This window comes from Peromyscus maniculatus, chromosome 16 (genome assembly GCF_049852395.1).
Source record: "Peromyscus maniculatus bairdii isolate BWxNUB_F1_BW_parent chromosome 16, HU_Pman_BW_mat_3.1, whole genome shotgun sequence".
NCBI classification, from domain to species: Eukaryota; Metazoa; Chordata; class Mammalia; order Rodentia; family Cricetidae; genus Peromyscus; species Peromyscus maniculatus.
The window spans coordinates 50,574,425-50,592,626 of NC_134867.1; the positions used below are offsets into that span (position 1 = coordinate 50,574,425).

At 47.5% G+C, this 18,202-nt stretch overlaps 1 protein-coding gene across 3 annotated transcripts in view; it reads left to right on the forward strand.

Moving 5' to 3' along the window:
- Window positions 1-18,202, forward strand: part of Ust (uronyl 2-sulfotransferase) — a 286,921-nt gene that overhangs the window by 240,101 nt on the left and 28,618 nt on the right. For all 3 annotated transcript variants that reach the window (XM_006984443.4, XM_042262310.2, XM_076552790.1), the window contains 2 exons: window positions 1,140-1,237; window positions 3,264-3,421. In XM_006984443.4, coding sequence (XP_006984505.1) covers window positions 1,140-1,237; window positions 3,264-3,421 — 256 coding nt within the window. The remainder of the gene's footprint in view (window positions 1-1,139; window positions 1,238-3,263; window positions 3,422-18,202) is intronic.

An 18,202-nucleotide genomic window follows, 5' to 3' on the forward strand; every position in this document is an offset into this window, starting at 1 on the left:
ACATGGCCGTCTGTGCACGTGGTCAGGAGCTGATTCCCAAGGGCCTCCATCTGGAGCTTCCCTGTCTGTGTCCCTAAGCAGTGGATACCGAGTGCTACCCTTGACCTTCTGCCGGAGACATCTTTTATTTACTTCTTCCTACAGAATTTCCTTAGCCGGGCTGTAGTGAGTGCCGTTCGTCATCCTAATGGGCTCAAATGGAACCCCTTGAAGTCCCCCAGGATGTGCCTTGGTCTAAGAAAAGAAGCCTAGTTAACCGCACTCTCTGAACTGGAAATTTATGACTTCCCACAGGTTGACACTGCAGGGTTATTTGTGCTGTCCTATAGGGACGTGGCCTTCTGAAATGCCATAGCCTACCAGCCCTGCTCATGCCCCTCCCCCCTTTTCACTAGCCAACCAACTCCCCATTCCTTCACCCTCCAGCTCCATCGGGATCTGGATGTAAGCCCATCCACTCAGTTTCCACCCCACCCCTGGACTTTCCACACTCCTGCAGTGCTAGCAGAGCTCATCTCTAGCCTCATGTAAAAGGAAACCTGAGAATCATACCGCTGCCTTTCAAAGTGATAGGATGCTTATGTTCCCAAACCCTGTCGTTTTCACACTTACAACCCTGGAAATCGGGCAGCTTCTCTGAAATTTGGAAACCCTTTATGAGACTGTCAGACTTCACAATTGTTCCTCAGATGTCTGTATACATAAACTCACTTGTATAGGGTTGGCCACCATGGTAGGTGATTAGCTCAAAATTCATTAAGAATTACATCTTACTGGATTAATTCCATAAACATTAATTGTCTGTCGTAGACCTGTGGGCTGGCAGACAGCCACTGGGGTAGGACTTTCTTTATCCTGCTTATGACCCAGCTCAGTGTTCCAGCCTCCAGAAGATGAGGGATGCAGGGTATTCAGCCAAGCAGGCGGAGCCCAACCTGCCCAGGCCATGCACATCCCTGGCCAGTGCACCCAGATATTGAGAGGTGAAAGAAAAGTCTTCTTAGGAAGTCTGTGAATTCTCTCCGTCTGCCTAAGGGTTTGGGGTGAAATGTGTGTCAATTTTTTTTTTTAATTGTATGGCATTCAGCAAAGCCCTGCTAAGACAATGGGGCCTTTCACTGCTCTGTCTTCTCTCCTAGGACATCAATGAGTGCATTCTGGAAAACTACCCTGAGTGTTCCAACCCCCGGTTATTTTACATCATTCCGTATTTCTGTGGACAGCACCCCAGGTGTAGGTAAGCATGCTGGGATAGCACCCCGCCACACGGGCACTCTGGGAACATTCTGCAGGAAGCCCCTCAACCTTTTTGGAATTCAGTTCATGATAACAGTAGCTCTTCAAGAGCATCATCCACCATTCTGGGTGTCATATAGGGAACGTGAGGCTCCGTGGCGCAGCAATAGGGATGGTTACATACAGCGACACCCACCAAACCCATTCATCTACCCAAAACACAGCTGTCACCACCACCCAACAAGACAGTGGAGACCAGCGTCAGGTGGCCAGCCTGCTCCTCCACAGTGGTTGTTTGTGACCCATGACCATCTCTGTGCTTGGCAAGCTCCATCTGGTCTAACACTCTGGAGGCACACACCCAATTTGTCTCTAATGAGATACAGTCCCACAGAACAGTGGTTCTCAGCCTGTGGGTCACGACTCCTTTGGGAGTCGAAAGACCCTTTCCCAGGGGTCACCTAAGACTATCAGAAAACACAGCATTATGATTCAGTAGCAAAATGACAGTTATGAAGTAGAAGCAAAGAAAATAACTTTACGGCTGGGGAGTCACCACAGCATGAGGAACTGCATTAAAGGGTGGCAGCGTTAGGAAGGCTGGGATCAACGGACATAGAAAGAGTGCTCTCCAGAGATCAAGCTGGCCTGACTTGAACACAGAACCTGTTTGACACAGAGTCTTACTCAGGTGGATGGTGTGCCCCAGGGCAGGCACAAGCATCCCGAGTTGCTTTTTTAGGTGGTACTGGCGTAGTGCTAGTTGGAAACCGTATGCATGGTTCTAAGAACACGGCTACAACCTAGAGAAGAAAAGATTGCAAAGTATCACTGGCTTTGCGTGGCGGAACTAAGGCTTGGGACACTGAGTAGGAATTGAGGGTCCTTAGGTTCTGGCCATGGGAGGGGGAGCATGGCTGATTCTAAATTATGACATATTCTTGTCATTTGGGGGGCTTACATTTTCATTTCTGTTTGATGGCGAGTCTTCCTGATGCTGCCATTTTGATTAGCTTACTGTGAGAGGAGAATAGTAGTTACGATGCAAAGCTCAGGCATTATCAGCATCCTGGGCTCAGGCAGCCTTCTCCCAGCATTGACACGGATGATCAGTGATCAGTATCAGTGCTTTGGAGGCTGGGGATACAGGATCAAATGACTTCTTTTTGATTACAATGGAGGGGTTTATTTGAGGAATATGATTCTAACTCCCTAAAGTGGGCCTCAGACTGGCTGTTTCCAAACCTTTAGCAGTGTGCTTGGGTGCCTTATCTAGTTCACAGGAGGACCCCAAGATTCACTCCACCAATATCACTTTGTTGAACCTTTACAGCAGTCCTTTGCAGCAGGTGAGCCTTGTTGTGTTGTTGTTATTGTTTCAAGAGTTACCTTGGCTTGTCCAAATTCCCCCCAAATCTGACCTATAAAGAAATTCGGCTCCTTCCCTTCTGTAACCCAAACGAACCACAATAACAACAACCAGTGTTGATGCTTTTTAAAGGATGAGATGATTAGCAGGCATTATTGGACACTAGTTTTGATCATCACAAAAATATTGTCAGTGACTCTAACTTTCAGTAAACGGGTTCCACTTGGTTCATCTATTTAAAAAAAGTCATTCTAGCCATCTGCTCAGGTCCTAAGTGCCTGTGCCTATCTGTGTCTTTCATTAAATACCTAGACAGGCATATTCATTTCAGTGCCCCGGCCCTGGTGTGCATGTAAAAAGATCCCTCAGCTAGAGAAACAGGAGAAGAACGGGCTGTTCTAGCATAGGCTAGACCTCGGGCTGTTCTAGAATAGGCTAGACCTCGGGCTGTTCTAGAATAGGCTAGACCTCGGGCTGTTCTAGAATAGGCTGGACCTCAGCTAGATCCAGAAGGAATGTAGGTTGGGGCTTACACAGATGCCTTGAGCAGGAGAATGGGAAGAGTTACAACACACGGTGGACAGAAGCGATCAGCCTTCCTTGGGCTGTTGCTGCACATCAAAGCCTTTGATGGAAAGAGACTTTCTTGTCTGTCAAGGGAGCCTGGCGAGTGGGCGCTGGAGCGAGCCAAGCTGAACGTGAATGAGAACTTCCTGCTCGTGGGGATTCTGGAGGAGTTGGAGGACGTGCTGCTTTTACTGGAAAGATTCTTACCTCATTACTTCAAGGGCGTGCTCAGCATCTACAAGGACCCAGGTAAGTCCATGTGGAAGCCCTCTTCCCTGCGGGGTCCACTCCAGGGTTTTCTTGCCTTGACAACGACTTGGGAGATGAAGGTGTGATGTGATATCTTGTGTTCCTGGGCTTTCAAAGACTTGTGTTCTGTGGGCTTTTGACTGCAAAATCTCAAGCTTTAAGGTGAAACACAGACTCACCGAGGCTAGCGTCCCAATGGCTAAGACCCGCTCCTTAAAAACAGAAGTTCACAACATCCTCCACCAACTTACTCCAGCGTATTGTTGGAGTGAACAAGGGCTGTGGATGCATGCGCACACCTGCAGCTCCTGGATGCAAACAGGAGGGAGGGAAGAGCTCCTTGAGATGAGGCAGCTCTGCCCTGCTGCCGTTACAAAAGCACTCTGGCGTGTAAAATCCCAGCAGCAGATTAGATAGGGGAAGGAAATTGAAAACGCAATTAAGATTTTATTCTCACACACCAAGTGCTCCCCAAATAGAAGTGGCAGCGTGATTGCGGGACAGCCCACGGTATCACTGCGAAGATAATTACTTCTGGAAATCCATCACTTATTTTCTTCTCATTAGTATTTAGCTTGAGAGAAAGAAGCCCTTTTGCCTCTCCCTTTCCTGAACTCCTTAATCTACTGCTGCAGGCCAAGCCTTGCATACTTATTCACTGATCAGCTTGTGGCTTTGTGCTCTTGGGAGAGGGCATATGGTCTGGTAGAAATAGCAGACAGAGGGAACACTCCCAAAGTCTGCAGACAGTCAGATGGGGACTTCGAACCACATCTGCATCACCAAGGCCCAGGCAAACTGGCCTTTGCCTGGGGGACCCTTACCCTGGGGCCCTGCCATTTGGATAATGGCTGGCAGGTGCTTCCAGGGTCTCCCAGCTCTCTCATTCAGGGTAAAAAAAATCTAACTTATCTGCATGTAAGAATATGCCAGAACACCCGAAGGTGAGCTTTGCTGTGAGTCTTCTCATCAGGAATATCAGTTTGAGTAGCTAGAAGCCTTCAGCTGCTGAGTTTGGAAACGGGAACTTCCTCTGCCCTTGCAACCACAGGCCCACGGAAGAGTTTGCATCCTTAAATGTGAAGGGTGTCAACACTCGGCTGTGTCCAACAATGGTTCCGTAAGACAGTGTGAGCCCTGCTCTTTGTGCAGGAGGAGAGCTTACCCTACATTAGAATCTTTAAAGGAAGAATTCGGTCATTCTTGGGTGGACCCTGTGTGTGTGTGTGTGTGTGTGTGTGTGTGTGTGTGTGTGTGTGTGTGTGTGTGTGTGTGCGTGTGTGTGTGTGTAACAATGTGAGATGATGGACTGAATGAATCTTGGTGCCACATGCTTATCCAGACATTTGTTAAGGGGCAAGGATGGAGATTTGCTCATTTTGATGAAGACATTTACATCTCTGTTCTTAAACACATACAAAAACAAAAAGCTCATCCCAAAGGGACACTCACCTAGCTATAGTTTCTTATTGACTTCCTATTTTCTCCAGTTAACTAGGTGACATCTTGGGAACGGTGAGCCTTGATCCCGTGATCTGTACGCCCATCGCTTACAGTAGAAAAGATTTGTGACCATTGGATGGCTGTTAGCTCTCTTACCTACAGCTACAGTCTTCCCAACAGTAAATAAAAGCTGTCTTTCCCCTTTGAGTTGGGCAGTAACAACATGTTAAAGGCCTCAGAAGGAATAAGGGACATCTGGTATTCTTGTGCAGTGGGATGAAAGGCTTCCAGAAACCCATTGCAGCTGTTCCAGAGGCTTGCATTGATGCCCTGCATCTATTCTGCATTCAGTGTGCATCTTGGCTGCCCCAATCCTACCCTTTTCTAATAGCGAAGTGGTACAAAGGATAATTCCTGGCACAGAGGGGACCCCAAGACTCCTCCTCTCAGTTGTAAACTCAGTTACTGAGTAGAAATTGTGGCAATCCATTTATAAACCCCAGTTGATAACCTCAGTCTGGCTCTCTGCTGCCATGAAATGTGTGCGGGACAAAACGAACCATGGGCCGAGAGCTCAGTAACTTCGGTGCGCTGTGGTTACTTGGCAATGTCTTCTGCTGTTCCCTTATGATGACACCGAAGACCGAGCCATCAAATGGCTCCTCTGTCCCAAGAGTTCCTCATTCAGAGGATGAGGGGTGAGCGGAGATTCCTGACCAGTTCCTTGTTGTACCTGGGCTTCTGCAAACACAAAGCACCATGCTGTTCTCTCACTAATGTGGATTGGTGCATGAGGGCCAGATAGGCGAAAGGAGGCATAGATCTCTTTAATCTGTTCACACCAGACCACCTTGTTCTCATGGGTGGCACACTAAAGTCATGGCGCTTCCTCCATTCGAGACTTTTAGGGCTTAGTACATTTCAATGGTAGAGCTCTTGCCTAGCATGTCCACAGCCTGGATTTGATCGCCAACGCTGGAAAACCATAAGTTTAAACTTTTAGTTTGGCTCTGTTAGTAAAGCACTTGCTACAATCATGAGGACTTGAATTTGGATTCCCATACCCACTTAAACGTCAGGCATGGTGCACACTATCTAAGACACCAGCTAAGATCGCCATGAAGTTTACACATTAGTACAACATAGATACTTTTTTTAATTAAAGGACCAAATTCCTCCAACGGGTTTTGGAAAGAGATGATTTTGCTTCATGATAATCTATCCCAGAGAGGCAGAGACTAGCAGATGGCAGGAGCTCACAGGCCAGCCAGGCAAGCTGAATCACCGAGCTATAGGTTCAGTGAGAGAACCTGTCTCAGAAGCAACAGCGATGATAAGGTGTGGCAGGCAGTTGAGGAGGATCCCAATGTTGACCTCAAGGCTCCACATACACAAACTCACACTGTCACACCTATGCCCATGTGAATCAGTATGTACAGCACACACACACACACCCTCACACACATGCCCATGGGAATCAGTACATACAGTACACACACACTCACTCACACCCTCACATACTCATACCCTCACACACATGCCCACGTGAATCAGTATGTACAGTACACACACACACACACACACACACACACACACACACACACACACACACACATTTTATAACCAAGCAGGATTAAAGAACAAAACAAAGAAACACTAAAATGCAAGACACCGAGGAGGATTATTCTGGGGAGCTGTGACCACTGTGGATTCACTGACCACCCGGAAAAATGAGTTCATATGCAAACTCTCCAGTGGCTGCCGATCACAGGTTATATACCCTGTTACTGAAAAACAAAAATGCAGGAGCCTGGTACGTTTTGGTCATCGGGACCTCTGCAGCGACACTGACGACATGCGTGTGAGTTTCATACCAACGGCAGGCAGCAAGCGCTGAGTTTTCAGGGACAGGACTAGTGACGGTGGCGGTGTCCTTTAATAGGGTGAAGGGTCACTTATTTTCAGATAGGAAGGGTGGTGTCTTTCAAACAACCACTGCCTGTTTTAACAGCGCGCCGTTTAGTGAAGCTGGGGCCCACCCCAAGCACCGCTTTGACTGCGCCTGCCCCGTTCAGCGACTGCAGAAAGGTGTGGTGTCATTGAGCAAGTTTGTCTCTGACCATTTGGTAACTGGTCTTATGATAAAAAAAAATGTTAATTTTATATTACTGTTTGACTGTTAGGAGACCCAGCTAGCGTATCTCAAAAGAAGTTGATGATTATAACTAATTAATGTGAAATAGAATGCAAGGTTCGAACCTGGTGGATAGCACAGAGTCTGCTCAGGTCTTCAGGTTCATTACAAATGCTAGGTCCTTCGCAGTGTGTTTTCTAAACGAGTCTTCAGACCTGACTGAGCTGGAATTGGAGAACAAGGAAGAGACACAGGTCGAGCTGAGAGGAAACGCCTCACTGGTGTAACAGATGCCTCCTGTGTTCCTTGCTTTCTGGATGTCGTGACCTAATCCATGACGGAGAAGTGACCTGATGATGGTCTAGGTGGGGGATGCTCACAGGTAGAGGTGCTCCAGTCCACATGGTAGGGGAAGGGGTAGCAGCGGGAATGTGAGGTAGCCAGTCACACGGCCTCAGCTGTCTGGAAGCAAGGAGAGAGAGCTGAGAGCAGGTGGCCAGCCCTCCTTCTCTCTCTCTTTTTAAAATTCAGTCTGGGATGCCTCCCCATAGGATGGTGTCACCCACCCATGGGTGGTGTTTCTGTCCTCACTGGAACCTCCCTGGAAGCACTTTCATAGCACACTCAGACACATATTTTCATGGTGACTCTCAGTCTAGTCACGTTCACAGTGAGGACTGACCACCACACAGCTCTACTTCTTATTACTTAATCTCTACCGCCTTTACTACCCAGTCAGCCCTTTCTTGAGTGAGAAACTGAAGCCAGACCAGACAAGTCTATAGCGAAATGTGAAAGTAAGGGGAAGACTCCGGTACGTCGGAGCTGTGGGTTTTAATGTAGCTGTGTCTCCCTTCCTTAACTCTCCATACACTGAAACATTGGGCCGAGGGGGCAGAGCACTTGCCTACCATGCTTGGAGCCCTGGATTTGTTCTCCGGGACCACAAACGCAAACAAACCCAGCATACTGTGAGCTAACGGAATATTACTCAGACCTGATTTTGTAAGCTGAAATTGTAGGAATGGTAAAAAGCCAAAATAAATGAGCAAGTTAATTAAGAACAAAGAGCATGTGACTGTATGGCATGGGAGCAGTACTGGCCAGACCAGCGTCCAAGTTAGTCTTGTTCAATAGCGCCACCTAGTGGGTGGACGGAACTGTGTGGTCCACCCACAAGTTTCCTCCTTCAAGAGCATGAGAACGCATGTGTCTGATCCTTTTACCTTGCGTTTGAACTGCTTTCTGTTACTAACATCACCTGAGTGCTCATCCGCTTGTTTCCATTGCAAGTTCTCCGGGAGCATGATGGGAAAAATCACTAGGCATTTATGGAAGGTCTGGAGACCACAGTTGCCAACTCTTAGAATAAGTTCCAAACCATTGACTTAAATGCTGACTTTGCAAACTAAGTTCATTTACAAGGAGGTATTTAAGAAAATAAATTCACTCATTTTATCGGTAACGATGACAGAGAGCACAAATCAAATGCTGTGGCAGTTTGTGTTTGCTTGTTCACTGTGCGTGTGTGCGTAACTCGGGAGACATCCTCTATTAACGGTATACCTCTCTAAGCCTCAGTTTCCCTATAATGTGCATAAACATTACCTACTTTAAAGGGCTGTGGTAGGACTTAGATGGCCAGATCCACAGTCCTTAACATATGTGAATATTTGGTAATGAGTTATTGAGAGGCATGAATAAATGTGGGAAACCATGACTTCAGATTTCTCTGTCATCTGACAAGCCAGAAAAGGGGGGGGGGAGGAAATGGGAAGGAGGGAACAAGGTGGGAGAGGGGTTAGGTGGGAAAAGAGATTGGGCAAGAGTGAGGAGGGAAAAGGAGGGGACAAGAGACTTCATAGTTCATCCGTTACAGCTGAGCTATGACTCTGGCACCTTCCGCCTTGAAGACACACCACTTCTGTTATTTCTGACTCAGGAAAAGGGGAACCATTCTCTTCTGGTGAATTTCATGTTCCTGGAGGGAGGATGTTAACTGGAAATACAGCCACACTGACATGTTCAGAGGATTAAAAAACACCACGTATCATCCAAGTCAGTAAAGGCTAGTTGCTATTCCTGAATTCTTAACCAGAAATGCCAGGGAGTTAGGACTTTGAAATGAAGTCTGCCATTGAGATTTGATCTGGGGCTGGTTACCCTTAACTGGTGCTGAATATTGGACCTCCCATACTGTCTGCTGTTTAGTAGATAATGTGTGCCCAAGTTGTTTTTATTATCTAAAGGGAAACTCTTAAGGTTTCAATCTTGCAACTTTGTTTTTCATATCCAAGCATCCTTAAGAATGTTATTAATGCACTGTTAGCATTTCTCCAGCAGGAGGCAGCATCTCCCCATTTTCGCCAGGAGGTAACCATGGTTTCCAGACAAAACTCAGTGTGTGCAGAGGCAGCACCCATACATAATGTCTGAACACAGATGTATGATTATGCCTTGCTAGGGGCCCAGCTAGGGGTCCTGGGTTTCAAACAACCTGAAATTTCATCAATTGTAGATGTAAATTACATTTTATGAAAGCCACTGGTATTACAGGAATCAAATAAGTTTATCTACAGTGTGTCTCTCTGTGTGATGTTTATATACAAGTCTGTATATTGTTAGTTATGAGTGTTCATATCTACAATTCTAAAATATCCAAATTAAGTAGATATTGTCTTTTTATCTTTCATTTCCATTTTTACTTCCCACTTTCTATTGCTGCTGACCTAAAACAAAAACTTAAGACATCCTAGAGCCTTAAAATAATTTAATAATGACCAGAAGAAATTCAAATAACCTACATTCAAAAATCAATTTTAAAAAGTGTTTAAGTAACTCAATTATTAGTGCTGAGACTATGACCCATCTCTGGTCCTGGTTCATCTCCTATCCATATTCTCCATATAGTTTTTATCAGCTATGTCCTGAGCTCAGACTCTAATACTATTAGTACTAGATCACATGTGCATGTGCGTGTGCGTACGTGCGTGCGTGCGTGTGTGTGTGTGTGTGTGTGTGTGTGTGTGTGTGTGTGTAGACTTATTCATGTTCAAACAAGTAGATGCATTATTTATCCTTTCTTGAGTATGGTCCTAGATCACAAAGCCAGCCACAGTGTCTAGGAGAGGATCATGGGCTTAGCAATTCAAAGCTCATACACACTTCCAGGTAGACCGCCTTGCTGGCTTCTTGGGCAAATCCTCTGAGTTGGGCAAGCAGATAGTCTTTTTATTTTCTAAGCCAGGAACCCAGGCTTGAAAGAAGCTGTACAACCCTCCCAGAGCTAACAAGTCCCATGGACAGGGCCACTGTCCTAAGTAACAGAAGTGCTATTCAAGTTTGAGCCCCCAGAACCACCACAAAACACCAAAAAGTTGTGTCCTTCTAAAAAATATTCTTCACAATCAGTTAATTCACAGGCTCATGATTGTTAAGTGTTCATACGTAGTGTGTTTCAGTTGAAGGTACAAGCTTAAAATCTGTATAGATGGTCTCTGTCAACGTAAAGTTCATTTAATTAAAAACCACAAATTTAAAAATAACGATAAGATCTGGGGGGATAGCTCAGTGGTAGAGTACTTACATGGCAGGGGTGAGGCCATGGGTTTAAATCCCAGCATCAGGAGAAAAGGGGAAAAAAGAAAGGAAAGCCGGGCGGTGATGGCGCACGCCTTTAATCCCAGCACTCGGGAGGCAGAACCAGGTGGATTTCCGTGAGTTCAAGGTCAGCTTGGTCTACAGAGTGAGATCCAGGACAAGCACAAAAACTACACAGAGAAACCCTGTCTTGAACCTCCCCACCACCACCACCACCTCAAAAAAAAAAAAAAAAAAGAAGGAAAAAGAAATTACCATAAGTCACCACTGTGTGATCTTCAGTGTGTGTGGTAATCCACACTACAGACAGCAATTCTGAAAAGGTGGTACCTGTCTGATGGAGAGTGGGGGAGGGGAGTTCTAGGTCCTTGGTGCAGCCGATGATGTGTCAGTGGCTCCGGGGCAGAGTGGGAAACTGTCACAGACCAGAAGCGCCTCTTCACTTTGACTTTCAAACACTTGGAGTGTCTTAGAGAACACATTCCTTGGAAGGGCAGAAGGGAAGGAGGGATTCGGTAACTGCAGCCTGGTAACCCCGTGACAGCCTACAGAACCATTATCTCATGAGGCTACAGCCTCTAGACACATTTATGTTAGGAACGCTTAGATGATAGCATAGTACACACACACGCAGGGAGAGAGAGGGAGGGAGGGAGGGGTGTGTGTGTGTGTGTGTGTGTGTGTGTGTGTGTGTGTGTGTGTGTTATCTGCTTCCTCTATTGTTACTTGTTCTACTGGAAATAGCAACTACCTTGACTGGTATTTTTTTTAAACGTATTTTTCATTTGCTTGCCGATTGCTCTTGCCTTAAGGTCATCCCTCCTCTAGGAGAAAGAATCTTCTGTGAGGGCTGGAGAGATGGCTCAGAGGTTAAGAGCACTGCCTGCTCTTCCAGAGGACGCAGATTCAATTCCCAGCAACCACATGGTGGCTCACAACCATCTATAATGAGATCTGGTGCCCTCTTCTGGCATGCAGACATACATGCAGACAGAACACTGTATACACAATAAATAAATAAATCTTTTTTTTTAAAAAAGAATCTTCTATGAGATGTATCTCCAGTGACAGCAACAGAAAAGACTTAGCTTAGAACACTGATTTTTCTAATAATAACAACTTTGCAGACTCTAGTGCTGAACACATTAAACATGAGGATGTAGATTTAGATGTCTGAATTTTGCCAGCCCTGGGTCAGGATGATATTAAAAAATGAACAAAACACATAGAAAAATGTCTCAAACAGTCTGGAGCCCCATGACCCAGTTAGGGGCATTCAGGCCCAGCCTTAAAGGATACATAGGACTTTATCACATGGTGTGGGAGACTGCAATGTTAATCAAAACAGACCCCACGAGTGAACACATGAGGGCTGGTACAGCCTTCAGGGGCCCATGCCTGCTGATCCTGCCTCCCTGGGCTGAGCCCAGATCCCTCTCTGGTTCAGTCACCCTTCTGTGTGCGGCAGTCTGGACAAGGCCACAGGACCAACAGCCTCAAGTCTGTGACACAACATGGACCTGGGTCACCAACACCAGTCTCCGGACTGGTGGCTAAACCACAGATGCCATGTGCTACCCTTGTCCGCTTCCTATTCTGACCACAAAGGCTCTCGCTTCCTTACAGTAACTGGGGCAATTCCGGGTCCTAAGCTCCACCCAGAGTTCTCCCGTCTCTTCTCCCAGCTTTCCTGTCTGCACCCATTAGTTTCCAGTGGTCCTGTGTGCCTTGCAGTAACTGCTGGAATTCCCTTGTCAGTCTCCAGGTACCAGCCCCTGACCTCCAGGATTCCCACGTGTGCTGGTTTTCAGCACATCCTCCATCTCGTGGGTCTTGATCTTTTCTGGGTCCCAGCTTCCCCCTGTGGAGAACCTCAAATGCACACATACCCATGTCTCCCTAATTTGCACAGTGTTCCCAGACTAGATCGGGGGGGGGGGGTACAGTTTCCCCTTTTATGAGTCATTTCCCATAATGACAGTTGTCTGATGGCATCCGGGGCCATGGAGGGGAGAGCAGCCATCTGCGATCATGGCGGGGGGGGGGGGGGGGGGAGGAGGGGGGTTTATTTTCCTCTGCTTTAGAACATAATCACTCCCACTCTGAGTCGTTTTCAGTCAGGCTGACAGTAACATGCTTGGCCCCTGAGTGAGATTATGACTAAGGGATGAACTTACTCATCACAGACTTCACCTTTGGACTTCCCTGCATATTGTTTTTATTCTAGAGCCAAGATTAAAAACCTGACCCCAGAGGTGGGCAGCTGGTGTTTATAAACCTTTTTATAAAGCCTCTGTCCACTCAGACATCAGCGTGGTGATGCAGGAGGGCTCTTGACAAAAGACTTGAGGACCCCATCTTCATGCTCTGGGCTGTGGTTTTTCCCAGCCCTCACCCCCTTTGCTTAGAAAACATATCCAAACTGGGGAGCGGGGAGGCAAGGGGCACACAGCCCAGCTGAGGGGTGACATGGCCCTAGCTGGTTTTGTCTGACTCAGCGGTGTGCAGCAGAATGTTCTATTTTTCTCTAGCCAAATCTTTTCCAAGTAGACATATCATTTCTTGGTCTGTGTTTTTGTAGGCTCTCAGACATTTTTTTTGGGGGGGGGGGGAGTCAGGCTATGATGCCCTGGCTTGTCTAGTCTTACAAAGAGTGCCGAACTGTAAAAGGGTACAGTGAAGAGCTCAGAAACTGGCATGACTGTGTGCTGTGTGGTGCCCCATGGAAGGTGGCAAGCACCTTCATCCCTTCCCCACAGACCCGCAGAGAAACCCAGCAGGACCCCCGCTGCCGAAACGACGGTGGGCGTTTAAGGTGTCACCTCCCTAGTCTTCCCCAAGTCCTTCTAGATGCTTCCGCTTGGCTGGTCAGACATGACTGGAACCGTGCATCAAAGCATGGGTTCCTACAATTTTACCTTCTTGCTTTTAAACTATGTATTAACGTGGCGCCTCTTTAACGAAAACCCAGTGCTATCAAAAGATGCACACGAGGAATCATCCTTGACGATCCAGCCTCGCCACAGACTCAGCTCCGCAAGCCTGCCACCTTCCATGTGGTTACATGGATCTTCTGACCATCACCATGCTGTTTATTAAACTAGTGTGCGTAGGCTGCCACGTCTTGAGTGATTTGCAGGAGACATTATTTAGTTCTTTTAACCCATCACCCTTTCTCCTACTTCTTCCCCCACCCTCCTAATAGGACAGACATTGTGGCCTCACAGCCCCATCTACGTCACTGCCAAGGTTCATGAGGTTCACTCCTGACCCACAGAGTATATCACAGTTACTCACTAGTGTATCACAGTTTTGTTTGACTTCTAGCACCAGATGTTGTTTTTTCTTCTGGAATTAATTAATGCCTTTCTTTAAAAGAAAACACTTAAACTTATCTAAGTGTACCTATCAAATTTTGTACCTATCAAATTTTGATGTTGCATCAATATTATTTTAATATTATTTCAGTATTATCAGACACCCGCTCTCTGTCCTCCTGGACTCAGAATTCCTAACCTCTTGCTCGAGCCTGGGCTCTTTTCTCGGGAAGTTCCCGCACAGCTCTGCTCGGTTGCCTTTCATTGCAGAGATCTGTCAGATCCCCGGTTTCCCAGTCCCCTCGGACTTTGTCTCTTGACAGTATTTCACTCTACTAAGTTATTCCTGCATCACTTCCTAGGATGAGATGCATGGGATGGGGTTACTCCACATTTTTCTACTGTAAAGAATACCACAGGCTGGGCTTATTATGGAAACTCCAGGTTTATTGAACTGGTGGTTCTAGAGGGTTGGAACTCCAAGGTAGCATGGCCATGTCTGTTGAGGGACACCTTGCCGCACCACAGCATGAGAGAATGGCTCAGAGGGCCAGAGCGCAGGAAGGGGGGTGTGGCGATTTGAATAAAAATGGTTGGCACTGGTGAAGAAGGATCAGGAGGCGTGGCCTTGTTGGAGGAAGAGTTTCACTGGGGGTGGGGTTTCAAAACCCATGCTAGGCTCGGTTCTGTGTCTGTCTCTTTGTGTCTCTGTCACTCTCTGTGTCTCTGTGTGTCTGTCTCTGTGTCTGTCTGTCTGTCTGTCTGTCTGTCTGTCTGTCTGTCTCTCTCTCTCTCTCTCTCTCTCTCACACACACACACACACACACTGCAGATCAGTAGCTCTCAGTGATTTTTATCATGAGCATTTTTTCACCAGATATCCAGACCCCTAGTCACCTTTCCGTGTACATTATTTTTCCCTCTTGGTTTTCTTTCTCTTTGACTTTTTTCCCTCCTTTAAAAACAAAAAAGATATTTCTGCATCTAATATTCTCATCTTTCCATTGCTGTCTCAAAGCTCTTCAAACGGGGAAGATCGTTTTCAAATGCTTTCCTCTATCCCCGTGACACCCACTTCTCTGCTCACCATGGGCTCCTTTTGACAGTGGGGTTGGTCAGGGCATCGCTTCTTCAGTCTGGACGCTTCCCTCTGGTGGCATAGCTCTGTCCTGAGAGAAAACAGAGCTTAAAGTGCCACGCAGTGGGAGCCTTCCTGGGTCCTGACATAACATATGGAGGGTGATCGAGCAACCCCGGGCTGTTCACTGGGCACATTTTAGTAACTGTCACAGATCTCCTTTTCTCCTGAGCTTGTTGAGTTTTCCCACTAGAAAATCCTGCACACATCTGTTTGGGGGATAAGAGGTGAAGTGTGGTGCGGTAGGGAAGTGGAGCACACATCTGGTTGTCGCGACGGGAACAGGTCAGCAGGTCACCCTGAATGCCCTGGTCACTGGAGAGCTTGTATGGCAGCCCATGTCTCTCCTCCTGTCTTCTCCGGGTCAGCAAGATCCTTGGAGCCTCAGCTGCAGCTGCCCATGCTCTGAAAAATGTCTCCCTCAGGGAGAGGTGAAGCATCACGAGACACATGTCCGCACACACGCATGCACGCATGCATGCAGCCCGGGGAGAATTTATTTCGTACCCAGACTGCCAGCCTCATGCCCAGCTCCCCTAGAGACTGCAGTAGGTGGGCTGGCGCTCTCTCCCCGACCCCGGGAGCTCCCCCTCAGCTCCGCCAACTAGATGCGAGCCTCCAGCTGCTCTCCCTCTGCCAGAAGCTGATGAACATCTGTCTGACATGACCGTCCTTCTCCAACTCACCGTCCCTGTGACTTTGCAGTCTTTCGCAAAGTTAGAATTGCTTGTCTGTTGTTCTAGTGACTCTTTCAAGGATGAGGAAGTAGAGGCACGTCGTCAGAACATTGCAATTAACTTTGAATGTCCCAACTCCCTGGAGGTGAAGGTTCTAGAGCCCAGTGTTGTGTTCCATGGATCCTGACTTGATGTGTTATACGCATTCCTCTCATGGAGTATCAGCCAGGCCGGGGTGTGAACAAACTACCAGGGTTGCCATCAGCATCAATGCCTTGAAGTGGTGGCAAAATCTCAGGCCCCAAAACAAGCCAACTCAAGGTCCCGTTCATGGGAAGCCATCAGTGGAACCCTGTGCACATTGCTCTTAGGATGAGGCTCTGATACACTTTGAATCTGAAATGGCCCACGCGGGGTCCTGTTTGGAGCGCTTGGTCCCAAGCTGTTATCTGGGGAAGCTGTGGACCCTTTAGGAGGGGGTGCCAGCTGGTGGAAGCTGTAGGTATTTAAAACTTATAGCTGGGCCAGGCGGTGGTGGCTCACGCCTTTAATCCCAGCACTTGGGAGGCAGAGCCAGGCGGATCTCTGTGAGTTCGAGGCCAGCCTGGGCTACCAAGTGAGTTCCAGGAGAGGCACAAAGCTACACAAAAAAACCCTGTCTCGAAAACAAACAAACAAAACACCCAAAACTTATAGCTGACCCCACGTCCTGACTCAGTCTCTTCTTGCTGGCCCACTATGATGTGAAGTCTCCACCACATGTTCCCACCATCATGAACGCCTCCACCCCTTCCATGCTGTCATGGACTGAAGCCCTCTGAGACTCTGAGCCCACATAAGCCTTCCCTCTGTTAATATTGTTTCTGTCAGGTATTTTGGTTACAGTGATGTGAACATATTTAAACATGGGCTCCAGCCACTGTTTTAAATCGCTAGAAGACATGTTGGTGCCATATTCAAGGTCTCTTTTAGGAGAGGGCTCACAGGTTAAGAACTATAAAGAGCCGGGCAGTGGTGGTACACACCTTTAATCCCACCACTCGGGAGGCAGAGTCAGGCAGATCTCTGTGAGTTCGAGGCCTGCCTGGGCTACAGAGTGAGTTTCAGTAAAGACCCAAAGCTACACAGAGAAACCCTGTTGTTGCTGGAGTTTTCCTGCCTTGCCCACAGTCAGGACAAATCTTTGTCACCCGCCAGTCCCACAGCCGCTCAGACCCAACCAAGTAAACACAGAGACTTATATTGCTTACAAACTGTATGGCCGTGGCAGGCTTCTTGCTAACTGTTCTTATAGCTTAAATTAATCCATTTCTGTAAATCTATACCTTGCCACGTGGCTGGTGGCTTACCGGCATCTTCACATGCTGCTGGTCATGGCGGCGGCTGCAGTGTCTCTCCGCATCAGCCTTCCACTTCCCAGAATTCTCCTCTCTCCTTGTCCCACCTACTTCCTGCCTGGCCACTGGCCAACCAGTGTTTTATTTATTGACCAATGAGAGCAATTTGACATACAGACCGTCCCACAGCACCCTGTCTCGAAAAACCAAAATAAAATAAAAAAAATAAAGAAAGACACTCTTAAGATTATAAGCTGAAATCCCGGCTATTCCAAAATAACCTCCTAAGTTGAGCCTGATAAGAAAAGACCCCTCTGTGTCCTGGGCTGGCGGGTGTTCCTTTAGGAGAAACGTCATTGTACATGTCCACAGACCGTGGTGACGGCTTCCAAGCAAGAGAGCCGAGGCGCTGGCTGAGTGAACACTGTCAGTCAGCTGATGTACAGAAGACGAAGTCATCGAAGGGTCTGGGCTGCAGCTGTTTGCATAGCAGTAGCAACAGCTTGTATAATCAATGTGTCATGACGAATGCAAACGAAAGCCAGCGCTGAAATTCCAGCCACACTATGGCCAAGCCAGTTCAAAAATCATCTCACCATTGGAGTTTCCCCCCCCCTCTAAATATATTCCATATGAGCCGGGGTGTTGGGACTGCTGGAATCCACTGTGCGCACTTGGAAAGCTGGTTTGAAAGGAAAGTCAGTCAGTAGGGAAAGAACTGGAAGGAAACCCAGAGGCACCATGCAGGGAGACACAGGGAAGGTTCCCTAGCCAGGCTTGTCCCCCGGGTGTGGCTGAGAAACCAGTCCCTTGTCCTGGGAGTCACGGGAGGAGTGGTGTTCCTGTCTGGGAGCATGTCCCAAGGGGGCCTCCGTGTTTGCGGTGACCCTGGCCCTAACCACGCACTGTGACCCCAAGTGGAAGAGCACAGAGTGGTGCCAGTTCACAAGCAGCATGCTGCCAGCCTGTGATGAGATGAAAGCAGAGCCTGAGAATAAGCATTTGGGGACCTACACAGTGATTTGACAAGACCACAGCCATTTTTTTCCTAACAGTTTGCTTTGATTGTAGTTTACAAAAGTATTCATCTGAGGTGATTTTGGGGGGAGTGGGAGGGCGGGTTCAGAGCTTATTT